General features: G+C 38.3%; 4 protein-coding genes across 4 annotated transcripts; 2 read left to right on the forward strand and 2 right to left on the reverse strand.

Moving 5' to 3' along the window:
- Positions 1–659: 659 nt before the first annotated feature.
- LOC137729988 (indole-3-acetic acid-induced protein ARG7-like) lies at positions 660–1,633 on the reverse strand. The gene has a single exon (XM_068469050.1). It carries the CDS (start codon positions 1,445–1,447, stop codon positions 1,148–1,150), a length of 300 nt encoding a protein of 99 aa, XP_068325151.1. The 5' UTR covers positions 1,448–1,633; the 3' UTR covers positions 660–1,147.
- A 4,674-nt stretch (positions 1,634–6,307) lies between these two features.
- LOC137728105 (uncharacterized) lies at positions 6,308–7,375 on the reverse strand. Its single transcript, XM_068466988.1, has one exon. The coding sequence runs from the start codon at positions 7,373–7,375 to the stop codon at positions 6,308–6,310; it is 1,068 nt and encodes a 355-aa protein (XP_068323089.1).
- A 746-nt stretch (positions 7,376–8,121) lies between these two features.
- On the forward strand, positions 8,122–12,343 carry LOC137729990 (transcription initiation factor TFIID subunit 14b-like). The gene is made up of 6 exons (XM_068469051.1): positions 8,122–8,317; positions 8,655–8,743; positions 8,839–9,060; positions 9,514–9,701; positions 9,785–9,906; positions 12,112–12,343. The coding sequence occupies exons 1-6, from the start codon at positions 8,198–8,200 to the stop codon at positions 12,196–12,198; spliced, it is 828 nt and encodes a 275-aa protein (XP_068325152.1). The 5' UTR covers positions 8,122–8,197; the 3' UTR covers positions 12,199–12,343.
- Positions 12,344–22,148: 9,805 nt separating this feature from the next.
- LOC137729987 (protein SMALL AUXIN UP-REGULATED RNA 12-like) lies at positions 22,149–22,890 on the forward strand. The gene has a single exon (XM_068469049.1). It carries the CDS (start codon positions 22,211–22,213, stop codon positions 22,523–22,525), a length of 315 nt encoding a protein of 104 aa, XP_068325150.1. The 5' UTR covers positions 22,149–22,210; the 3' UTR covers positions 22,526–22,890.
- Positions 22,891–27,049: the final 4,159 nt, after the last annotated feature.

The following is a 27,049-nucleotide window of genomic DNA, read 5'->3' on the forward strand; positions in this document are numbered from 1 at the left end:
TGTATTGAAATGAAGTCTCAAGGGTATTTTCCTATCCACACATCTCTAAAATTTCAAATACGTTTTGTGGTTTGCAGGTAGTCATAAAATTGGTAGGGCACAAGGTCCACCAACAAATATATACTCAATTGCTACCAAATTTTTTAGACTGCGACGGAAGACGCAGCCATGTGATCCTTCAATGCTTATGTCTCTTGTCAATCCAAACACAATTTGCTGCCATATACAACTTTTCCAGATATATTTTTCCGAGTCTATTAAGACCTGTATGTTAAGTATTACCTACTATAAGGGCTGATACATTTTTCTAATCTTTATCCTTTAATTGGTTTTTCCAGTTTTTATCATTTCCATTTAGTTGTGAACTTTGAAAGACTTTATTTGGAAAATTTCAGAAATTTTTCTACAACAATCCCAGTGTTTTTTATCTGAAAGTTGCACTGACACGGTGAAAACATTTTACCCAGTCATAGGATTTAATTATCAGATAAAAGGCAAATAGTGTAGAAATTCCCCATATTATTTATCTAGCACATATATCTGATAATTTTGAAGCCCAACACTAATACTTGAGGCACCACAGATTTATATGAAGTACGAAGTATAACCAATTGAAAGTCATTTCTTGAGAAAAATCTGTTGTTATTGATAATTTAATTATATAACAGACTACATTGTACAATTATTTTTTGAGGGACCAAAGCTAGAAGTATAATTAAAATATCAAGACAAAAAACTGGATCAAGATATAAATTTATTTCATATTCTAATATATTTTGCACAAGAGCAGCAGCAGTTTACATTTGATTGACTTAGAGCAGCCAACATAAAATCAATTGGGTTAATTTAAATTCCCATGTCTGATACTCTGAACAGCGCCTGTGGAAAAGTTTTGAGTCATCGTTTTTGGAAAGTTGGGTTTTGTTGATTATATCTTCGTTTGTCTGCTTCATTAATTTTCTGACTTTCTTCTCAGATCACAGCTGGCTGCTTCAGTATTACTGATGGCTTCACCTCAACACAGGATGTGAGTTGATTCAGTAGATGATCGACCATAGCCTCTCCTTCATCGTAGCTCAGTGAGTTCCAAAATGAGGATCCTTTTGGACATGAAAGTGGATCGCATATTCACTTCTTTAGTGTTCGCTCACACACTTAAGCGGGAAGTGAGATGAAGGAAAGTGTATTCGCTGCAAGGTATTGTGATACCACCCATGGGATGATCATACCCAAATTCCTCTTCAGCTTGACTCAACAAATCTTGGAACAAAGGATCATTCAAGTATGATATTGGAATCACAAACCGCTTCTTCTGTCTCTCCCCAACATACACAGCAAAATAGCCTTTTGGGATATCTAAGGTCTTTGAAGCCGTCTGTTTTGAATTGGATAGAGACCGGATGAGACTTCTCTTGGCGCTAACAATTCCAGGCAACCGGAAACCCATGGATTTATGTTCTCAAGGGGATAAAAGAACTAGAAAAGGAATTAGAAGGACTTGGAAAAGGAGAATGCTTTGATTCTTAGGAAGGTGGAGATTTGAGTTGCTAATGCCATTGTGAACTTGTTGTGTATATATAGACGAAAGGGTATGCGAAAAAATCATATGGTGCATGAAATTATGGTCAAGAGGCAATGCAAAGAGAAACGATGAGGGAAACTAGCTTATACCAAATCACATGGCCCTGTCTTGCTGCTCACCTAACTCCTAACGTAACTCCTACTCCGACAGATTTTTCTGACATATCTTGTGTGGAAGCAGCATTTCCCACCTCCTCCGGATAACAACAACACAAGGTCCACTAGACATGAATTTTGTTCCAGTGGAATTATTTACGTCTGTTAGATAAGAGGCATTTTGCTTCAGACATGCCTGTTAATCACTAATCACGAATTTCTTTTTTGGATTAGGTTCCTAACCACTGGATAACCCTTTGCTGCATCCACATGTTCTCGAATAATCAATTGCTTGCACACTGGATGTTAAACAAGTGGACCAACAGTAGTGCATTCGTTATGCCCTATCAAACAAGAATTTGTGGATAAATTGTGTTTCATTGTAAACAAATTTAGAATAAATGCTACTTGACAAACAAGAACGTGTGGTGCTATGAAAATCTGGCATGGGGCCTGATGTATAAGAAGGGATGTGGCTTTTTCTATTCATCAACGAGTCAACGAAGTTCGATGTCATTTTGTTTTGCCTCTGTGTAGTCTAACCAGAAAACCGTACTATGCACATATCTAAATCCCGTTTGATAACGAAGATTATTGTTGTCTTAAGAGCCCTTATCTGTTCCAGTCAAGAAATTATGGACATATATGTCTGAAGCATGTCCTCTATTGTATTCAAAGGAAGGAAGTCACTCAAATGAAGAAGTAGCCTTTCCTGTCCACATATCTGTCTAAATATTTTCAAGTGGGGTTCCATGTTTGTAGGTTGTCATAAAAATGGTTGGGGCCAAAATGTTCACCAACAAATATACAGACTCAAAAGCTACCAAGTTCTTGAGATTGAGATGGAAGACAACACCATCTTATCCTTCCTCAAGTGCTTATGTCACACTTGCCAAACCCTAACATATTTTCTTCCATACATTTTTTCCACATTGCAGATATTTCCCTAATTCCTAAATACACCCTTTCGAGTTTCTTATATATATATATGTATATACATACACACACACTCGCGTAATATCCAAAAACAAATCAAGTCATCACAATTTGTACTAAATTTTTCCTCTTGTTTATTTCTAAAGTAATAACGTACACGATAACATGACTATCAGGTTTGTTGTACTAATGCATTACTTTGAAATTGCTCTTGTTGATATTATTGAATTTTGATGTATATTTGCTTGATCTAAACAATTACAAGATGAAACATATATATATAGGGAAGAAAAAGATCATAAGCCTAATTTTGCCTAACTTGCCTATCTTGCTTGACTAACCTAACTTGCCTAACTTTGAACAAGAAAATTGACTAGCCTACCATTATTCCAACATGTTTATTTCCTGCATTTTAACATTCCCCCTCAAGTTGGAGTGTGAATGTCGATGACACCCAACTTGCTAATTAAGACCTCAAATTGTGCCGAGCTTAGTGGTTTGGTGAACAAGTCTGCAGGTTGATTCGAGGTCCGTATGTAAGCTGTTTGCACCATTCCCATTTGAATCTTCTCACGTACTAAGTGACAATCTATCTCTATATGCTTCGTTCGTTCATGAAACACTGGGTTCGAAGCAATGTGCATGGCAGCTTGATTATCACAAAACATTGTGACTGGTTGTGCATGATTTACTTGCAAGTCCTTCAAAATGTTTCTTAGCCATATAACTTCACAACAAGTAGTAGCCATAGAACGGTATTCTGCCTCTGCACTGGAACGAGATATTGTGTTTTGTTTCTTCGTTTTCCAAGATATCGGTGCTTGTCCAAGGAAGATACAATAACCGGTTATTGACCTTCTAGTGACTTTACACCGAGCCCAATCAGCATCACAAAAGGCTTGTAGTTGTAGTGAACCTGTAGAAGGCAAAAGAATTCCCTGTCCAGGAGATTGTTTGATGTACCTGAGAACCTTATGCACCGCTTCAAGGTGTGGTTGTCGTGGCTTATCCATGAATTGGCCCAACATATTAACCACATAAGTCAGGTCAGGTCGCGTGATGGTTAAGTAAATCAGCTTCCCTACGAGTCGCCTGTATGAAGAAAGATCATGTAGGAGCGTCCCATCAGTTTGTGTAAGGGACAGGTTTGGTTCCATTGGTAATCGTGAGGGCTTCGCACCAAGGAACCCAGCATCTTCTAGTATCTCCAACGCATATTTGCGTTGGCACAAGGCAATCCCTTGTTTAGATCTTGCAACTTCTATCCCCAAAAAGTATTTGAGTTTTCCCAAATCCTTTAGTTTAAAATGTTGGGAAAGGAAGAGTTTAGTCTCTTCAATTTCTCTCAAATTGTTACCTGCAAGTATCACGTCATCAACATACACAAGTAATGCCATGAAACTGCCTTGACGGTTTCGGACGAACAATGAGTAATCTGACCATGATTGATGAAAACCAGCAGTCTTGAGAGCACTAGACAGCTTGATAAACCATTGTCTCGAGGCCTGTTTTAAACCATAAATGGATTTGTGTAATTTGCATACTCGTGTCTCCCCCTTTCGTCCGAACCCAGGAGGCAGGGACATATAAACCTCCTCGTATAAGTCACCATGCAAGAATGTGTTGTTCACATCAAGTTGATGAAGATGCCAGCCTCGTATGGAGGCAATACTCAGGAGGACACGGACGGTGGTGAGCTTGGCAACTGGAGCAAAAGTTTCCCGATAATCAAGCCCCTCAATTTGACTGTAGCCTTTAGCAACGAGACGAGCTTTGTAGCGTTCAACACTGCCGTCAAGTTTAAGCTTCACCTTATAGATCCATTTGCAACCGATGGGATGTTTGTGAGGTGGTAAGGGCACAAGAGTCCAAGTGCGATTGTCATGAAGGGCAACAATCTCTTTTTGCATGGCGTCACGCCATTTTGGATCCTGAACAGCCTGCGAAAAACTGGTGGGTTCTTTGATAATGGTGAGGGTGGTGAGAAAGGTTTTGTGAGTGGGGGATACATGGTCATAAGATAAATAATGAGATATGGGGTGAGATGTACCTGATGACTGGACCATGCTTGTGGAAGATGTGGGAGCAACACGGGAAGGGAGGGCCACCTCAACATGAAAGTCCTGCAAAAATGTGGAAGTTTTGGTCGGTCGAGTGCTACGACGGAGTGGAGATGGTTGGTCTGGTGATGGAGTGGTTGGAGGTGGTGAAGAGTGTAGAGTATGTGTAGGGTATGTGGAGGTGGGGAAGAGTGGTGAAGGTGTTGATAAAGTATCTGGTGGTGGAGTTGTAGTAGGTAAAGGAGATGAGAGTGGTGTGATGTCGGTAAGTGTGGGAGAGGTGGTGTTTATGTCTTCGGGTGCAAGGCTTGAGTGCGACTCAATGGGAGAGGTCAAGTCAAACGTGATGGATGAGGGTGTAATGTTTGATGGAGACGGGGCAGCGGAAGTGGTATGATTTTGGAATGGAAAATGATTTTCAAAAAAAACAACATCCCTAGAAACAAAAGTCTTATTGTGTTTTATATCAAACAATTTATAACCCTTTTGACCATAAGGATACCCAAGAAAAATGCATTGGATTGCACGGGGGTCGAATTTAGAGGGCCTTTGGGCGTGTGTAGAAGCAAAACATAAACTACCGAAAACCTTTAAATGGGAATAGTAAGGTGTTTTACCTTGGAGAAGTGGAGTGGGTGTTTTATTGATGAGGTAAGCTGAGGTTAAGATTGCATCCCCCCAAAAACGTTTTGGCAAACAAGCTTGAAAGAGCAAAGCCCGAGCATCATTGAGCAAATGTCGGTGTTTACGTTCGGAAACACCATTTTGTTGTGGTGTGTTGACACAACTAGATTGATGTATGATGCCTTTGAGAGCATAAAATTGCTCAAGCTTAAACTCAGGGCCATTGTCACTTCGTATGATTTGAACTCTGGTATTGAATTGAGTCTCAATCATTTGAATGAATCCGACTAAAATGTCTTTTGTGTCAGATTTATGTTTCATCAAATAAACCCAAGTGCTTCTAGTGTAGTCATCTACGATGGTAAGGAAATACTTGGCACCTGAAATAGAAGCAACTTGATAACCACCCCAAATATCAATATGCAATAAAACAAAACATGATTTGGTAGAAATAGAGCTCAAAGGAAAGGGTAATCTTGTTTGTTTGGCCAATGGGCAAATTAAACATTTTTCCAAATCACAAGCCTTATTGTTAAATAAAGGTAATAACGAAGTGGCTTTATGAGATGGGTGTCCTAGGCGTTAGTGCCAAAGCTTTGGTGAGACGGTTTGAATATTGTTGCATGTTCCTTTCTTTGATGGGTCGAGGTAGTAAAGTCCATCCCTTTCAGTTCCTGTCCCAATCATCTTCCCCGAGCGAAGGTCCTGAATGACACAAAATTGGTGAAGAAAATGGTGACATATAAGGAATCATAGGCTAGTTTACTGATAGATATTAAATTCAACCTAAAGAACGGCACACATAGGACATTTTTAAGGATAAGATTATGAGAGAAAACAACTTGTCCAATGTGAGTGACTTTGGCAACGGAACCATCTGGCAGTTCAACTGTATGATTTTCAACAGCTCGTGAGTGTGTAAGGAGACTAGGACTGCAAACTATGTGATCCGTGGCACCACTGTCCAGGATCCAAATACTTTTGGTTCCTTTACATGGAAAAGAAAAGGCTTAACCTGAAAGTTCTTCATGACTAGGAGGATTACTGACTTGATTGGCAAATGATGATTTGTTCTTGTTCAACATCTGAAGGATTTGCTTGCAGTCCTCCTGAGAGAACAGGAAATTAGGCACTGTCTCTTGCTTGTTACTTTGTGAAACTTGATTGCCCTTTGAAGAAAAGAGACGATTGGATTCGGTCTCTGTGGCTGCTTTTCGTTTTCGACAGAAATCGAAGATGTGGCCTTTCCATCCGCAAAAAGTGCACTTGAAATGTGCACGACAATTTTTGGTGATGTGATTGGTTTTATTGCACTTTCCACATCGCATCTCCTTGTCTTCAGGTGTAGGTTCTCGCGACAGATTCTTCACCGCAAAGACAGCAGTTTCTAGTTGTGTGCTTTTCCCATTGGAAACCTCTGCCTGGCGTTCATGTCGAAGGACCAATGCATATGCCTTGTTCACCGTAGGCAGTGGTTCGAGAAGAAGAGTATTGCTTCGAACCGTAGCATACGATTCGTTCAGTCCCATAAGGAACTTCATGGTTTTCTGAGTTTCAACATATGAGTTCATCTCATTCTTTGTTCCACAACTGCATGCTGGAATGGAACACAAAGTATCACGTTCATCCCATAAACTTTTAAGTTTAGTGAAGTAAGAACTTACACTCATATTGCTTTGGACGCAATCATGGATCTCGTTCTCAACATAGAACAGCTGAACTATATTCACATGTGAGAACCTCTCCTGCAGATCGGTCCACATTTGTCGAGCATCCTTGTAGTTGATGACACTCCCTGAAATCTCCTTTGACATGGAGCCTAGTAGCCATGTCTTGACCAAGTTGTTGCAGCGATTCCATTGCTGCAGCTCCTCAAAATTATCCTTACTTGGTTTGTTGATCGTCCCATCAACAAAACCAAGTTTGTTCTTGACCGTTAAGGCCATACTCATGGATTGAACCCATGTGTTGTAGTTGTCTTCCACCAATGGTTGTGGTACGAGGATTGCACCAGGTTGATCCGAGTGGTGGAGATAGAGCGGGTGGTTGGGACTTTCCCATTTTGAATGAGAGGCCATGCCTAGAATGGTTGACCTCGTGGCTGCTTTAGAGCTGTGTTTTGTGGTTTTATTTTATTTTATTTATTTTTTTTTTCAGATCACAGCTCTGATACCATATTGAATTTTGATGTATATTTGCTTAATCTAAACAATTACAAGATGAAACATATATATATAGGGAAGAAAAAGATCATAAGCCTAATTTTGCCTAACTTACCTATCTTGCTTGACTAACCTAACTTGCCTAACTTTGAATAAGAAATTTGACTAGCCTACCATTATTCCAACATGTTTATTTCCTGCATTTTAACAGATATTATTATTTGTCAAAGAGAACAAAAAAAGATGTACATGCTCTAAAAGAAAAAGATGGAAAATTTTGTTTATTTTTTATTTTTTATTTTTTCAATTATTTTTAAGAATGAAATTACTTAATTATCCTTACATGTTGTATACATGTTTCGATTTAATAAGAATTTATATCAAATATATAAAAATTTAAATGATAAGGAGGAAATCGGCTAAAAAATTAGTTTAATCCTTAATTTTTTAGTAGAAAAGTTTAGAAAAAAGAAATTGAAAACTAAGTGAAAATTTAAGAGAGAAATCGAGTGTTACTCTAAATATTTTTAGCTTTTACACGCACAATTGGGGATGGTATTACTACCCTCCACACGGCCCAGCTTCATTGGGTGAAAGTACGGACTAACTTGAAGCACGTTGTACAGGATAACTCCCTCCTGGAAAACCACGGAGCCTCGAGACCGTACTCTGCAACTTCGCGGGAAGAAACCCTAGTTTCTTGATTGCGCCACAGAAGAAAGTGCTTTTCACAAAGACATGAACAATAGTTCCTCTTCCACAATGCACGGTCCAGATCAACCTGAAATAAGTGGGCCTGCGCCTGCGCCTAAATCTCTGCGCACGAAAATGGGCAAACCGGAAGACAGTGAAAAGAAGGTAATTTTCTTGTTCAATTTCAAATTTTTACTATTACCCACTTCCTAATTTACCAAAACAAGGATACCCAGAAGTGCTTTTGGAAATAGTTCTGATCCGCAACTTCAACACTCTGTTTTGAGATTGATTTGATTTCCCAATGTATAATGTGTTTAGTGCCTTGTTATGGATCATGAGACTGGACTTTTTGAAAGAAAAAAAAAAATCTTTTAACTGTTCTTTTTATGAATTTGAATTTTTGCCCAGCATTCTAATTACCAGAATTTAAATTTGAATTGTAGCTCTTTTTTTTTTTTTTTTTTTTTCATTGTATTGCTTTTCATGTAACTTTGTGTAGATTTTTCATAAGAAACTCAAAGATGTTGAGATTAGTGTTCCGATAGTGTATGGCAATATTGCATTCTGGCTCGGTAAGAAGGCGAACGAGTAAGTATTGTTTTAATGGCGGTAGATTTATTGGCTTGTTGAATTACTTACATGAGGACTGGAATATCAGAGTTAATTTTGTGATATCTAATTAGGTACCAATCACACAAGTGGACTGTGTACGTTCGTGGGGCAACCAATGAGGATCTTGGAGTGGTGATAAAACGTGCTGTTTTTCAGCTGCATTCCAGTTTCAATAATCCCACAAGGGTGGTTGAGTCACCACCATTTGAATTGTCAGAATGTGGCTGGGGTGAATTTGAAATCGCCATTACGCTTTTCTTCCACAGTGATGTTTGTGATAAGCCATTAAACTTGTGAGTTGCTTTGAATATTAAATTTATGTGATTTACTTGGCATTTGGCTGTCTAGTTTTGTGTTTGATACTGTCTGTGTTCTTTGCATTTGTACCAAGTCCTCAACAATGGAATAGTATATTTAAATGGTTAAACCTAGCTGGAGAGAAGCAACTTTGTCTTTTAATTTCCAACGTCGATATGTTCATTGTCTATCTGAGTAGTTAACAGAAACCTTCCAGCAACACATCCTGCTTTATATGTGGAAACTATATTTTACTTAACCTTCTAGCGTGCTTAATTGGGAGATCAATTTTTCAAACAATGAGTTTGATTATTTGTTACATGCTTTGATATAATTTGATTTTACATTTGATTGGAAACAACCAACAAGCTGTTTTTCATTTTAGCATGCATTTGGTACTATGGGTGCCCATCATTGTGAGGAGAATTTGATCTTGAGCTTTTTCACAGATTTCATCATTTGAAGTTGTACCCAGCGGATGAGTCCGGTCCTATGTCGACTAAAAAGCCTGTTGTTGTGGAATCATATGATGAGATTGTGTTCCCTGAGCCTTCAGAGGCATTCTTAGCTCGTGTGCAGAATCAGCCAGCTGTAGTCGTTCCCAGACTACCTGCTGGTGTTGCTTTGCCTCCTCCTGGTATAAATTAGATATGCTGTGCTGTCTGTAATTTCTCTTTATCACGTTGTGGATGGTAAATTATTCCTTTTCGTTGCATGTAGTGCCAGTTGAGGATCCAAGTAACAGAAAGAGAGGGGACACTAAAGATCATCCCCTATGCCAGTGGTTCACGAACTTTTCAGAAGCAGATGAGCTGTTACGACTTGCAACAGCTCGTCAGCAGGTAAGCATTAGTCTATCTCATATTTTCTGGATATATTTGTGGAACTTCAAATTTTGTGATCATGAAGAGCTGTCATATGTGTGTATTCGTGGAAAAACCATATGTGGTTTTTTAGATTATGTACTGACATATTTGTCCAGTTAATTTCTTTGTGGAAAATCCTTTTGCAATTTATTGCATATATTAGTGTCTAGGATTGAATTGGCGCAAACCCGAGCGCAATGGCGCTCTATTATTCATACAGTCGACCCGCTTAGTAGGTAAGGCGCAAACTCCAAAAAAAATTTGTTAGAAGTATTTCACCCTTCTCATTTATGTATTGAACGGAGTTCTATCCATCTTTTGTTAAGTTACAAACTTCCCGATACTTAGTAATCCCCAACAAGTCATCACTTAGGACATCGCCAACCCACACAGGAGGATCTTCAAGGAGGCACAATCCTGGATCAATGTTGTAGCTCCAATTAGCAAGCATCAGCCACTGCATTCTTCTCCCGTAAATATGCATAAGTTTATATTGCTGGAATTGAGACAATATCTCGTGGTAGCTGTCTAAAAGAGAAGCTAGAGGATGAAACCTGTCAACGCCATCCTGCTGCATCAAATTCACCAAACCAACTGAATCTGTTTCTACAATATGATGAGAGATGCCCTTTTCCCCTTCTAACCTAAGCCCAAAACCCCAAACTTCAGCCTCCCAACACTTGCCCTTTACCCATTTGCAGTCATCTCTCTACCGCAACTTTAGATGTATATTTGATAAGTATGAACTTAAAATCATTACGATATTCTAGTGAAGAAAACATCAAACATGAGCCCAGTATGCTTAGAGAAAATGAATAGGGCTTGTTCATGTTCTAAGAGCTGTAAAGGGATTTCACAGGAAAATTTTCAGTAAGCAATCGTTGTGCATCAATCGAAAACATTTAGCCGATGGACCGTTGCTCTCTATCTGATCATTGTAGTGTCCAAACTAGTGTAACAATGTCTAATCTAACGGATGTTTAAATATATCCCCAGAGATACAGGGGTACAATGTTTGAATCCTAGGGTGTGCTCTGTAAACCCTAAAGACCACCCAACCATGTTTAGTAGGGCTGTGTTCAAATTGAACAGTATTTGGTACTCAGAAACTATAATCTGGTCTGTGGAACTGTTGTGGGCTAAAATGTAGAAAATAGTGAACCAAAATTGTAATTTAGAGCCAAGGCAGACCTAAAATAACATTCAAAACTAGTTCAGATTTAAGTTGTTTTAATTATCAGGTTTTATGTAGAACTGGTCTAAACCAATTCTTTAGTTTCCCAAACACGTCCTAAGTATATGTTGAATGGATTGATGGGTTCTCAAGTGAGTTAAGAGAGGACTACCTTTCTTCTCCCAGTGAGTTCTGATAAAGTGTCTCCAAAAAGGACAAATTATATGCAAAGATCTTTAGCCATTCGATCATGCTACCGTCCTATGTCTATGTACACTACGAGGGAGGGTAAAGAAACAGACTGACAATTACGGCAGGGAAATACAATATTTCTTTTTTGCAGCCCTTGGTCTAATCAAAAGACGAATAAGTCTCATAGGTCGCCAAACTTCCACAAAAGTTTTTACTTTTTGTAGTTCGACCCTGCCATGTTGAGTTAGAAGGCCTTTGATGAGTCAAGTTTCTATAGGAAAAGTAATTATCATGACAACTATAGTGGTTGTTTAAGTTATTCTGAAATTCCTGAACCAGTCTAAGCATTTGTGATAAGGGGTGTGATATTCACACACCCATTTTTACTTCTCACACACCCTTCTAACTTTCGGCCATCGGATCAAATGAATTGAAGACGATCAAAGACAGAAATTAACAAGTCGTGTGTGAGAAGTAAAAAGGGATGTGTGGATAGCACACCCCTTGTGATAAATACCTATTTTGTGTCTCCACGTTTATTGACTTATCATGATCAAATTCTGTGATTTCATTGCTATTAACCATTGAAATCTGAAATAAGTTAGAATTGAGTAGGTTATGAATCCTGAATCTTGCAAGGATTTATTGAGTTGAATCACATGTTGTGGAGATCTGGAACATATATGACGTTTTGGCATTAGTCGGCAGTAATGTATACCATAAGTTTGGTTACTCTAGTTGAGATGAAAATTACTTATCGTGATAGAAAATGCTTAAATAACTATATTAACATCTGTCAAATGTCTTTGTGTTAGGTTCAAACTCATATTGCTAAATTTCGAAGAGAGATAACTCTGATAGAGGGGCAGCATCAACAAGTGAATTCTGTCTCCGACCAGTGACTGTACATTATCCTGCAGATTTATGAAGATTTCAGTTCCAAATTGGTTCCTGGTAGATTCATTCAAATGACTTGCAGCAGACGCACATGGTGGCACACAAATGTAGTGACCTACGTGTATTTTCTCAGCTATGGGGAGTTTTTTTTTTTTTTTTTTTTTTTTTTTTTTTTTTTTTGTACGTTCTCTTTTTATTTCTCTCTCTCTCTCTCTCTCTCTCTCTCTCTCTCTCTCACGTTAATTTGTTGTCTTCTTCATTGCAACGCCGCATGTATCGGTAATCTTTTATATCTTTTATGTCAAGAAAAGAGAGGATTTTTGTTTACTTTGACAATTAACATTGATTGTTCAACTTGTCGGTGTTAGTTATCTGAAAGTACATATGAAGAGAATAGAGTAGGTATGAAAATTGAGGCGTTTGATTTTAGGAATGGCTTGTGCATTCAGCATTAAGGTATCATCTTAATCAATTTTCTTTTCAATTTTAAGTTTTCTGTGGGGATTGGGCATACGAATTGCAACGCAAACGGGGACGAGTTCTTGAAAACTGAAAATTAAAACTGAATGGTCGTTTGCCATTCTTTGTTTTGAACATATCAGGTGAGGAGCCATCCTTACTCTCACCCTCACAAATCCTGTCAAAGTTGCTGAGTTAGGTCCAAAAAAATAATTCTCTTTATACTTGCATATATCCCGCTGAATCTAGGCTTCGTGTAGTGTAGGTTATAGCCTAAGTAATTCTCGTTTTCTTAAAGATAGGGGACACTTTATTGATTAGCTATATGTCATATTCAGGGTGCGTTTTTACGAAATAGGATTGTTTAACTAAGAACAACTCTACCCTTAAAAAAATGCGCTGGCACCCAGCCCTTGAAATTTGATTATATTGGTTATATCCTGTTAAGCCTCGGGGGGGGCGAGTGCCATTTATTTCACATTAATCGCAAAAGATGCTTTTGAAAAAGGAATTAGTGCGTCTTCCCGCGAAACAAGATGGCACGGCCCGAGTCGACAACAAATGGTTATCCACCCACAGGGCTTTACGTTTTGTTCGAATCATGATGTCGTACTGAGCTCCAACCCTTTCTTTCCTTCTTACCACAAAAGATCATGTTTCTTTCACTGCATGTCTTCATCTTGAAATATTTTGGAATAATGTATACAAAGAAATAAAAATTGAAAACAAATCTTGCAATATTAACTCCAATGAACAGTTAATTGGCCAAATCCATCTCCACCCCTACAAAATGTGTTGGCATCCAACCCATTTAAAATATTATTAATTTTTTTTTAGAAAATAATAAATAAAAAAAATTTAGTTTTAATTTCGGATAGGATTTTTAACCAATCTTGTCACGTCACATATCATTATCCGAAAGTACCATTTTGTGGATAGATTTCCATTAAGATTTTCAACCAATCCCGATACGCCACATATCACTATCTATTTACAATAATTTAGTCAAGATTTCGATTAAATTTTCAACCAATCTTGTTACGCCATATCCGAATGTACTATTTTGTGGATAGATTTCCAATAAGATTTTCAACCAATTCCAACATGCCACGTGTCACTATATGTTTACAATAATTTAGCCAAGATTTTGATAAAATTTTCAACCAAGCACGTAGTGCCACGTGGCATTGTAAAAAACCTCATCCTTTCTTTTTTTGTCCATATCAACCCTACATCCATCCTCATTCGTACACCAAACTCAATCCTTCTTTTTTAGCTCAGAATCCTTCTTCATCGTTTTTAAATCTTAAGTTCTTACAATGTCTTCTTCAAGGAGATTGTATGAAATCAATAAGTAACAGAAAAAATTGTTGGCACAACAGGAAGAATTGTTCAATCTAAAGGAAGGCGAAGATGAGGCTTTCGCAATGGAAGAGAATGAGGATATGAACATAGAAGGCAGAAGGCCGCACATTCCCGTCATGTCATGAAAGTTGTGGGTCAGATATCCAAACCCAAACGTGCCACAAACTTGAATAAAAAGAGGGAAAGACAAGGTAAAGGTCTCTTGGAAGATTATTTTATCTCCAACAATTTATTCCCTGATCATATTTTTAGACGCCGTTTTAGAATGCAACGAAGTTTGTTCGACAAAATCATGAGTGCTATCTGCAACCATGATCCATACTTTGTGCAAAAAAATGATGTTTTTCATGTTCTAGGTCTTCTTCCTAAGCAAAAAATTACAACTGCCTTGCAGATGGTTGCATATGAAGCATCTTCAGATCAAGTGGATAAGATAGCAAGGATGGGAAAATCAACTATTTTAGAGTCCCTGATGCAGTTTTGCTCCGCAATGGAAGTCCTGTACACCAATAAGTATCTTCAAAAACCCACGCCAAGGGACTTGCGAAGGCTTCTGAAGAAGGGTGAGATACGAGGCTTTCCTGGCATGATTGGAAGCATTGACTACATGCACTAGACCTAGAAAAACTGTCCAAGTGCGTGGCAAGGAGCTTATGGCAACAGAAAATGAGCCAAAAGTATCATTTTGGAATAAGTGGCTTCATGTGATACATGGATTTGGCATACCTTTTTTAGTGTTCCAGGAGCTCAAAATGACCTCAATGTCCTGGCCCAATCTCTAGTATTCTCGCAACTCCATCTCATTACCCGTAAGAAGGTCATAGGTAATTTGAACCCAACATTGACATAACATAACATCTTTGATGAGCTTCCACTTAGCCATTTTTTTCACAAAAAAGTATATGAAAGCTTTGCTTGAAAGTGTTGAAAATATTGAAATGTGGTGTAAGGTGGAAGCTGATGGTTATGTATTTATAGAAAAATAATAATAATTTTTTTTTAAATTTTTTCTGTTCTTTAAACAATTTTTAATAATTTTTTATTAATTTTTATTAAGTTAATTAATCTGGACCACTGGATTTGAAAATATTCAAATCCAACAGCCCAAATGTGAACACGTGGCCAACGGTCATAATTCTGACTGTTTGGTTTTTTTGGACAAAATCATGGATCGTTGATCTTGGGATCAGACAGCCTAGAACGAGCCACATCCCTGGCCGTTAGATTTGAATTTCAAATTTTTTTTTACCGTTGGAAATCCAACGGTCCAGAAAACTAGCCGTTGGAAATCCAACGGCCCAGAACGAGCCACATGACCACTCACCCAGTACCAATTAGTGCACTGCAACGGTGGGCCCCGCTGCCTTTTTTTGGTCAAGAAATTGCGCCCAGTCGCGCATGTTTCCCATGCGCCTGAGGCAAAAAATAATAATAATAATAATAATTAAAAAATAATTGTAGTGGGCTGTGACGACACACAGCCCAGCACATTGCTTAGCATGTTTTGGCCCGCCCTATGGACTGGCTTGGGCTGGGTGCCAGCCTATTAAGCTTGGCTGGACCATTTTTTGTGCAGGCTGACCTATTTTTTAGGCTTTGAGTCAGCCTACCCTAATGGGGTGGAGCTCCTCTAAGGGTGCGTTTTTAAGAAATAGTATTGTTTAACTATGACAACTCTCACTCACACAAAGCAACATTTCCACTTGTATTTGGTCCCATCCACCCCTTTGTATTTGTTGTTGGCACCTATAGTGAAGTTTCTGTTTGCCAATTCTAGACAAGATACTTAGCAGAGTTGACTGACTAGAGAAACTTTCACATTCAATGGGATCATGTGGGGCCGCGTGATGTTTAAATAGAGAGATCTCATGTTTTTTTTATGAAAAAATGCTCTACAAATAATGTGATCAGACATCTCTACTTGAGTTTTTCTCCCTCTACTATTCATTTCCCCATACTCTTGTGCACATGGGATGTGAACCCATACCACAATTTACATCTTGATGACATCAGCATCAGGTGCTTAATTTTCTGATCCTATCCATACTTTGAAAATACAGATGGATATGGATATAAACCATATTTCATATACATTCTTTGACTAATTATGTTTCCATGTGTTTATTTATAGTATGTTTATGATATATTAAGCTTTTTATTGAATAACCCATGAGACCATGTATTTTGACATCATCACCACCATCAAAATGCAGCATGCCGTCTCTTCAGACTTCATTGTTAAAGCATTTGCTTACAACCCACATGGGTGTCAATGCCTTTGTTTATTCAATTTTTTCCTTTCAAACAATATTTTAATCTACTCCAAAACTACTCAAGCAATGATTCAAATATAGGTACAGGTAGAGTGGCAGAAATACATTACTCTAACCAACCGGGCAACGCCTGATGTCTGCATTTTTTGTTTATTCGTTTAGTTGCTCTTACTCTATCCATGCCTATAAAAGAATAATAGTTGGGATCTTTTGGTTAATGTTCAACATGACCTCATTTTCTTACCAAGTTTTAACTAAGAAAGCCAATGGAAAAAGACAATACCTCATAACATATATGTTTGTACCATACTTGATCAATCCTAAAACTACCAAGCATCGGTCAACTTCATACCTTCAAGGATCCACTGAGGGGTTCATGCTGAGGCACCCTTACCGAAGCACAAGAGTTTTCCTCCAACCAGGGGGTCAATCACAGCACGACACATGTCAACGTCAGAATAAAGCTCATAGAGTCCTACATCAACCACAAACAAAAGCTAGAGGCTCTCCTCAACTATAAAAGAAGACCATTCTCCTACAATGAATCCCTAATATCATTATTGTACTTAAACTAGTCATTAGAACTCACTAATGATGATTATGCTTGAACCTATATATGTATTTGTGTAAACCCTTCACTATTAATAAGAACTCCTCTACTCCATGAACTTAGCCAAACTTAGGGTGAACCACATACATCTTGTGTTTGCTTCTTTATCTCTATCTCTTTTCATGTTTATCCTCATTAGTGACCGGAGCAACCGAGCGAAGGTCACAAATTTGACATTTTACACTATTCCAAAATCTTCACTGATTTTGTGCATCAACAATATATATTCCAACTTCCAACTATATACAGTTACGGTTGAAGTAATCTTTTTTGGGTAATTGAATTGGCGAGAGAGAGAGAGAGTCGTTTGAAGCAGTTGGAAATGATGTCATTGCAGCGATCATCATCAGGTCCTTACATTGTTGTTTTTACAGGAAAGTGTTGGGGCAAGAGTAACATGGCCTTCATGTGCCAAACCAAGCCGCAGTCAGAGTCAGTGAAAAAAATGAGAGACAGAAAAAATACCACCAAAATTTGAATAGAAATTCCATGTCCTGTGTTTTTGGGGGGTCTATGGTGGCGGGCCTTTACAGTCCCTCTCTTGTGTTTTCATTTGTTTATTCTGTTTTTTCCCAATCAATCTCATTCATAGAACATGGTAGGTGGGAGGGATTCTTTGGAAGACGGTGACTTGCATGTAGGTAATTTGGTACCTGTGTATGTTTGTATCTGGGGCTTCCTATTGCAACAGATTTACCCTCCAACCTTGGCCCCCATATGTAGTTGCTTTCTTAGCTACCACCCAAATAATCGTACTCTGATCTTCCTCTTGGTAGGGTTTTGGCGAGGCTCACTTATAAACTTGTAAACGGACCAAAAGATTGGATCACCCTAAGTTATATCTGAATATGATAATCAAATTATTGAATTTCAATCGTATTTAAATTAGTTGTTTGCATGCATCTCAATCCATATCTTATTAGTTATGTTGAAAAATCAGACAAAAATCCTACCATTGGCAGTCGACTTGCTTATCCACATCGGCCATAGTTCTATTGTTTGAGAACGTTTCTGGCGACGTTCACTTAGCAACACCAAAGCGGTTTCAGCCAAGAGTTTCAGCTAGGTCTCCTAAGAACTAGTTGCTTGTTAGAGAGTGTCATCGTCTTTCGATAACTAAAGGCGCTCTCTTATAGTCTTGGGCTGAAATTATTTTTATGTTGTTGTGAAATTTAGTGTGAATGACACACATGCGATTGTATGAGGAAGCAAACCAAAATAGACTTTGGTGACAACCGTTGAAAGTCTTAGGGAGATAAAAAATGTCTTCATGCATGTAAAGTGGTGTCAGATCAAAACCTCTATGTATATATGGTTGTAATCTCATTACAACACATAAGATTAAGAGTGAAAGCAATAATATCAATATCGCCCTTTCTTTGCCTGCATTCTTTGTGTGATACAGTTACGAAAATAAACAGTATGATACATAACACCTGTTCTACTTCTATCTCTAGCAAAGGTTATCTCTCTCTCACTTTTGTAACATATGTGAATTTATGTTGGTGCATATTTCTTTAGAGTTGCCTTAGTCTAAAAAAGCCAAGTACTAGTTTCCAAAAAAAAAAAAAAAAAAGCCAAGTACTAGCCCTGCGTTGGTCTAAAGTTACACCCTTTAAACCTACATTTTTGGTTGTGCTTGAGTGTGCGCTAATTAATTATGATCGTAAAGATATATGTACTCGTTTGGGTTTGAGAAAACACAAAAACAAGAGACAGAAATGCAGGACATGGCCGTATTGGGCACTAATCATAGCTTTGTGGACCACTTTAGGAATTCGAACATGGAGGGGTTCCTTTGCTAAAATGGATGCAGACTTGGAAGGTATATGGGGTGTACATTTGCCGTAGATTTATGTCTTATTGCAAATCTTCTTTTCTAGTGGTTGTAGTTCCAGTAGGACCACGTAAAGAAAGCTCTATACGTTATTAAGACACTGCACTTCACTGTTATTTTAACCATTAGGTCCATGGCCAATGACTCGTCAGTTAGTGAACCGGTTAGTGAGTCGCGATTTGATGAGTTAGTGAGCCGTAGAACAAGGTTTTAAAAGACACTAGGTGCTAGTCGGATGGCAGATTGGAGCCTACTGTTTAGATGGCTAGGTGGGGTCCTAGGCGGATTTAAGTTAATATAAATAATTGCATGCTTATTCTTAAAAAATACATAATTGCATTTGAATACATAAATTGCAAAATAAAATGACTTATAGATTACAAAATATTAGAACATAATGAAAACATGGGAACCAAGCATATAATGTACATGTGTTCATCTTTGTATTCAACAAGTTTATTACAATTTATTGAAGAAAAAAAATGCAAAATGAAAGTTATCTATTTTCTATCTAAAGAGTCGCGACCTAGGCAGGTCTAGGCGGGCTTCTAGGTGATCTGGGTGAGCGCCTAAGCAAGTTTAGGCGCCATTTCTTAATTTTCGAACTCCTAGGGATTAATCGCGATAGTAGCTAGGCGCCTAGCACCTAGGCTGGGCCTATGTGGCGCTAGGCGGAGATTTTTAGAACAGTGTCATATAACTCCATGTATTGAGTTCATAAGCTAATAATTTGGTGTATAAGCTAATAATAAGCGGGCCAAGAGTGCCACGCAACTAGAAACATGAGTAAACGCCTGTATTGATAGACAAGAGTCTATCTGAGAAGATGTTTTAGAATGAATATTTCACCATAGATAAAATAAGATGGCGTGTACAACTTCATAAGTTTGTTTACATTGGAAACATAATTAAAAAATATATATAATGTTCTGTAACTTTAACAAAAAGGAATGCATCTTTCTTTTCAGTTAGAATCAATGTTGATCACCGCTTCCAACCTTGTTTGTTTTCGTCAATATTTTCTTCCTGTTTAGAAGAGGGTGCTGAATTGTGATTTGCGAGAGAGACATCTCTGCTCAGGATGAGTAGGACAGGAAATTATATATACATGCATGGAGTTTACTTGATATCTGTGATAACCAAATACATATAGGTATCCACTTGAATCGTATTAATAGATTCTCATCGTATCAATTTAATGTTAGTGTCAAAATCACCACCACTAAACTTTCATATACGTATCTGGGTTGAGTTTAAGTTAATTAAACAATCGTGCGAAAATGTTACGTACTCGAACTGAGATTATTGCTAAATAAAGTAATCATGAAAGTAAGAAAATGTTTGAGGTATGATTTTGATTGATTTGGTACCAACTCAATCCGGAAGCGTGATCACAAAAGTATGGTGGAAATATGCAAAAGTAGCAGTGAAAGACACATAGGTTTCGAGGTTTCTATAAAAATGTTAGTTTGCTATGTGCTCTGTGTGTGTGTGTGTGAGAGAGAGAGAGAGAGGGAGGGAGAGAGAGAGTTGTTTTATCTGTGAGGTAGAAGCAGTACACGAAATCACCAGACCAGGTTGCCGAACAATCAGGAAAAGGCCAAACCATCCACTTCCACAGGACTGTACTGTATAGTCCCCTAATTATCGGTTACTGTATAGTACCCTAACTATCGGTCCGTGATTGTAGATAAAGAGAAAAGGATGTAAAATTGTAGTAAATTGCTTTGCCAGTAGTGGATTCTTACGTTTACGTATCTCTTTTTAGAGCAATTCCACCCTACTAAGACAAAACCCAAGACTCCACCGTCGACGACGTCGGTGCCAGGCTCAAAGCCCTTCAACTCGAGCACGGCTCTCCTTCCTCCTCTTTCGCTACCTCCGCCGCGCAAGGCCGGAACGCCGTCAAACTCTACCACCACGTCGGCGGCAACACATCAAGGCCAAGTGGATCGTCCCCGAGAGGACCGCCCCCTCCCTCGACCAGCATCTGATTCTGCACCCTAACCTGCAAATTTTTTTTGTCATGTGACGTCATATCGCCTCAGGCACAGAGGCGAGCGAGAATGGCCCTATTGTTGAGTCTGGGGAGTTGGGCCCACAGAATAGCCCCCGCGCTGGAACTGTTTTTGTTAGGGTAGGGAGAATGAATCATCCAATTACAAGGGCAATGAGAAAGGGTGAAGTTACTGTTAACTCATCTCTTTTTCGTTTGTCCATTAATTCTTTTTTATTTATCCAATTTAAAGACTATAGAAACAGAAAAAGTATGAGGAAAAAATGAATTACCTTGTAAGTTTTCTAGCTTTAAACCTTCCTGGAAAATTTACATGGCATTTGCAAATTCCTATTATTTAGTATTTAGAAAATTTGTCGATGGAACTCTCCAAGAGCCGGTGTCTCATTCATTTACCAAAATCTTAGATCTAAAAATATTCATAGCAGTCTTTCTTTAGCTTTCTTCCTTGCTTTTCTCATGAATTGTTGCAGATTTATTTTTTATTTTAGTACTTTTCGTTTGTAAGTGTCTTATTGGTGAGGCTATTTGTGAGTCTTTCCTAGTGAGTATTTTGATACTGTTAAGCACAAAATTCATGGTGCTATGAACACTAGTTAGTTCCTTGTCAGTTTCTCTTTGGAGTTGACATTGCTCATTGTCAAAGAGTGTCCTCATGTTCGTTATATTTCAACTTTTGTGCACAAAATTTTCAGATGTCAAATCGTGTTTAACATTTCCATTAGAAATTGAGTTACTTTGACTTTAAAATGTCGTCCCAGTCTCTTGAGTTTGGGTGTGGATGATTTCAAGATTTGGATGCAATTCCCTTAATTATTTTAAGGGACATCTCACTCTCAAATCCATCAATACAGTGAAAACTAGCTTGGTCATGTTGATCTTTTATGTTTTTGTTGAAGTCTCTTTTGATAGAGGACCTCTTGCATTTAATCAAGAATGTTCTCTTTAATATTTGTATCAGTTTTTATTATTAGAGTATTATAACAAAACTGCTTATAACAGAATGAGAATGGCATCTCTTTGTGGAAAGTCATTAACTAAGAAATGATTTGGTCAGTCAATAAAGTATAGTGCTTTCGAAACCAAACTTTCAAATTTAGATACCTTCATCCAAAAAATGAAAATTTTCCATGAAGAAAGAGAGAGAGGGTCCATGTTGTCATATGGAGGGCCAACATGCAAGAGTAAACCCAATGGGTTTGGCTCCCACCATGTCCCTGCACACATACACATAGACATAGACATAGACATACACACATACCCCAAAACACCCGTGGTATGTCCTTCCCTCCCCACACTTCCACATGACCTCTCTCTCTCTCAAACCCTCTCCTCCATAAATACCCCTATCACCCTTCACTCACTTCACCACCAACACCTCTCTTATCCTTCCTTCCCCATTTCCTTTACCCCAAAACAAACACCAGAAACCAAAAGCACAAAGCAAAGAAAAAGGATGGGCATCAGAAAACCAAACAAACTGGCTCAAACCGCAGTGCTCAAGCAAATCCTGAAAAGATGCTCGAGCTTGGGAAAGAAACATGGCTACGACGAAGATGGTCTTCCCATTGATGTCCCAAAAGGCCATTTCCCAGTTTACGTTGGCGAGAACAGAACAAGGTACATTGTTCCCATCTCGTTCTTGACACATCCTCAGTTCCAATGCCTCCTCCGCCAAGCCGAAGAGGAATTTGGCTTCGATCACGACATGGGCCTCACCATCCCCTGCGAAGAAGAAGTTTTTCGATCCCTAACGTCGATGCTCAAATGATATCATTGGATATTTTCAAGGTCTAGAGATTTGTGTGTGGGATTTTCATGGAGAAGAGATGACCAAGATGAAGCTTAGCTAGCTAGATAGTCATAGCTTCTCTCTTTTTTTAACATCTTTTTCTTCTTTTTTCATCAATCTTGACCTTAATTTGTTGGGTTTTTTATTTTTTATTTTTTGGGGGTTGGGAGGTTTGTTTTGAACCCTGTTGAGATGTTTGATTATTGACCCTAACTTGAAACCCATTAACATAAAATGGGTTTGGTTACATTGTAAAGTTTGAGATCCATTTACTCACAGAGGTAGATTGTTATGTTCCCTGTGAGACAATTACTACTGTTTTTAAGGAATTAAGGACAGCTTAAGTGACCGTTTGCCTTAAAAAAGAGGCTTATTTTTAACTACGCCTCTTTTAATCTCACTTTACTTCTTATAACTTAAAAGTCACCACGTTACTTTTTGAAACTCAAAGTTCGCTTCACTTTGCCCCTGTAACTCGATTTTAATCCTATGTTGCCTCTTGAAACTTGAAAGTCGTCTCTATAAAACTCAAAATTCGCTCCACATTGCTGAGATCTGTTAATTTTTTATGTGTGTTTGATTTGGGTGCGCCAAGCTAATCAAATTCTTTTTTATTTTTTTCATCTCTTCAATTTCTTTTAAAATTAGTATTCTCTGATTATTGAATGTTAACGCATAATGAAAATTTATATTCAAATTTATTGCACAAGTGACATAGTCTTATTGGGTGTTGGGTTCCACATATGTTTTAGGAGGCGACCTATAAGTTTCCAACAAAAGAAAGAGTCCACAAATCAAAGTGAAACGAATTTCGAGTTTTAGGAAATAAATTGGTGACTTCTGAGTTACAGTATGCAAAGTAAGATTTAAATAAAGTTCCAAAGAACCTAGTTAAAAATAAACCTATATAATATCCCTCTCTATGTAGGAAAAAATTGAGATCTATGCATGGCTTGAAGCAGCAGGTAGCGTAGCTATGTAGAATACATAATCTTGAGTCAAATCACATTCAGGAGCATCAATTAGCTTAAAAATGAAGTACCCAAAGGACCCTCGCCGAATCTTTTTCTTAAGGATCCTAGGGATTTCGTGATCATGATCGTTTATCGTATATCGTGCGGTCAGTTTTCGTTAGGTACTATTTATATTTAATTTTAAATTTTAAATTTTGAAATGATTTATGACCATACGATGTACGATAAACGATCACGATTACGAGATCCCTAAGATCCCCATAAAAAGAATCCGGTAAGGATCCTTTTCCTAAAAACAAGTTAAAATTGAGTAACTTGTCAGAGAATGTGGGGTACATAGGTTTTGTACGGATCAGCGATCAGGTTCTTCACAAGAATAATTATTTAGAGTACCACATCCACCGCGTAGTATTAGTTACAACGAGTGTTTTCCAATTAAAATTGCAAGTTGCAAAAAATTAAGAAAGGTTATAACAGGTTATAATTGGATCCCACAAATTCAGATTTTGACAGGAAAAATAGAAAATTATTAGTCTATATTTTATCTTTTTCTTTCCTCACGATCTCTCTAGTCTCAGCGTCTGCTTCCCCATTTTCCTGTCATCATCGCTACCAAATTGACTTCCAGCAGAGGGAAGGGAAGTTTAATTAAGTTACGAAACTCATTCGAGTTTAGAGTATTAAAGTTATTTTAAAAACTAATTCCAAAAATGTTAGAGTTGACACATGGGCTTGCACCCACAAGTGACAAGAAAATGCACTTATGAAATTAGTGAAGCCCATATCCGTTTCACACCAAGTTAACCACCAAGAAGACCTGAGCTGTTAACTACGACATCTCTTCTATACTCATAGTGTTTGGGTTAATATTGAACTTTGGGCTTAAAGGGAATGAAGCCCAAAAGAGCTCAATAGAGGAGATTTTGCCCGAGGGCCAGAGTCAAGCCCAGATACCTGTCTCAAGACAATATGACGGTTCCCTATTAAATGCAAAGGTTATGTGCTTACAAGGGAAGTGACAACTGATGGAAATCAACCAACTCTCGGCCCAAAAGCACTTTTTCGAATGGCAGAACATGTAAAAATGCTGATGACTCACTACCCTCTAGTTGTTTTCGTGTAAGAGCAGAAGCAGCACAATCGGGTTAATTCGCCTATAAATAGGAGACGAAGACCCAAAAATAAGGACACTCAACCAATCAAACAACAAACATACAACTTGCCTTTCAGTCAAGCAAATATCCAGAAAGTTGTGCTTTGTCCAGATTTTGCACCCTTTTAGCTCTAGACTTCCTTTAGAAAGACATCTTTTGTCTATGTAAAAGCTCTTCTACCTTTTTCAAATGTTGTAGTATCGATTCTCTTGTGTAAACCCATTTACCTTTCATCCCTCTTTCAGTACCTAGCCCTTTAGAATTGCAAGACGTTCAACCATGCCCGACAAGATGAAATCTTGCCCACCTCTCTTTGTTTTGTCATTCAATCAATAGATCTATTGTTATAATTCCCCAGTACATATTCAAGTCATTTCTAGTCTTTTGGTGATCCAAAGCTCCATCAGATCTCAGATCTGGTTCGTTTAATGGTTCTATGGTCATAGGAAAAGTAAAATTAATTAAAACTGATGACTTGATCAGATCTTGATCTCCGCCCTTCAAGCATACAAGATAAAGAACTAAAAGTCCTTGATCTCAAGGCACGGAATAGAAATTAATGTAGACCTAACCCATCTACGACAATCTTTTGATAACAAGAAGTCAGAATAACTTGGGGCGCAAGTAATCGACTTAAATACACTTGTTTTACATCTGCCATACAAAGATGGCAATGGCACGTCTTAACACTTAGTTAGTTTTGATTGCAAGTCTCAAGGCCTACACCTAAGGCCCCGCAAAGGCACATTTCAGAACTAACTTTGTCCTCCTCTTGCAGCATCTCAGCAAGCTGGAGCCCGACAATCAACCAAGGTCCTAACTCCTCGATGAGCTGTGTGCTCGAGCCAGGGACCTCTCATAGCGAGATTTCCTACCCGAACATAGTTTTGGCAAGCCCAGTGAGACCACAAATCTTGTATGCTAAGAAGGCAAAAGAAAGAACAAACCTTCATGAGGATGGGAATGAAGCAAAAATCACCCCAGTGTATCCCAAGATCAAACATGGCAAATCTCCCCGAAGACTTGCAATAACCTCCCTTGATGGAAAGCCCGACTCTTTTCGAATGATCAAGAAGGAAGGTCACAAATGAAGACCTGTAGGCTACCATAATAGCTGTCTTGAAAAGCATGGAGAGAAATTCTCTAGAGATAAGAGAGGAAGTGAGCAGACTCTGTTCCTTGACAAGAAATTTGCAAAGAAGGCTAAATCTAGGATATTCTACCCTAGAAAACAACCATGGTAGAAAGATGATGAGAGAAACCAACCCTGTGAATGAGCTAGTTATTCCTTTGCTTAAGGAAAAGATGAATAAAGAAAAGAGCAAGGATTAGAGGTCAATTTGGGCTCAAAACAAATCATGTTGGCCTTTTTTGTTGTAAACAGTACATCCACTTATAGGGCTTTACTGGGCAGAGATTGGATTCATTAGAGCATCTTTGTGCCATCTACGTTACACCAACAAGTTGTTGTTTACCATGAAGAACGGGAAATGGGACCTGGATTCTTGGAGATGGTGGAGGCCGAATCACGGCCGTCCCTGCCTACAACTAACATCACATAAGCCAACTTCTACAATCCCAGTATTGGAATTTTTAAATGTTCAGAAGCTAATAAGAACAACCGCCCGACTAAGGTGACGGCCCAAAAGCTTCTAGAATAAGGGTTATCTCTCACAAGCGAAGAATGGGACAGACCCTACATCATCCTAACTCCCTAACACCCTTAATGTCAGAACAAAAAAAGGAAGGACCAAGTGATTACAGTCAGGTCCTTAATAAAAAGATTGTTGGTGTATAAGAGAGAGAAAAAACAAGAAAGGGAGAAATCAGCCAAGGAAGAAAAAAAGTGGAGTGGAGAGTCTTCAAGCAGTAGAGTGAAAAGAGAAGAATTTTTTGGAGAAGAATTAGAAACAGCCATCCAAATGGCTGAATGTATACACGACTTGGAGGGACCAGAGGATTTTCTCGAGACTCCTGCACTTGTTGAGTTTTTGTGTGAAGAACCCGACAAAATAGGCCCAGAAGTACAAGACCCCTTTGGAAACCATTGATTTGGGAACTAAGGAGGATCCAAGATCAATACAGATCAGTGGTTTGTTGGAAACCGATGATTGGACAAGGATTGTCGACCTTCTGCATGAATTTAAAGATTGTTTTGCTTGGCATTACACCGAGATGTCAGGTTTAGATCCAACCTTGGTGGAACACAAAATGCCTATTAAGGTGGGGTTTAAACCAATTAGGGCAAATTCACCCAGCTTCTAGCAAAGGACATACGTTCATAATTGTGGCAACAAATTACTTCACCAAATGGGTAGAAGCTTCAGTAGTAAAAACTATCACTTCAACTGCAGTTAGGAAATTCATTGAAACCA

The sequence above is a fragment of the Pyrus communis genome, chromosome 3 (assembly GCF_963583255.1).
Source record: "Pyrus communis chromosome 3, drPyrComm1.1, whole genome shotgun sequence".
Classification (NCBI taxonomy): Eukaryota; Viridiplantae; Streptophyta; class Magnoliopsida; order Rosales; family Rosaceae; genus Pyrus; species Pyrus communis.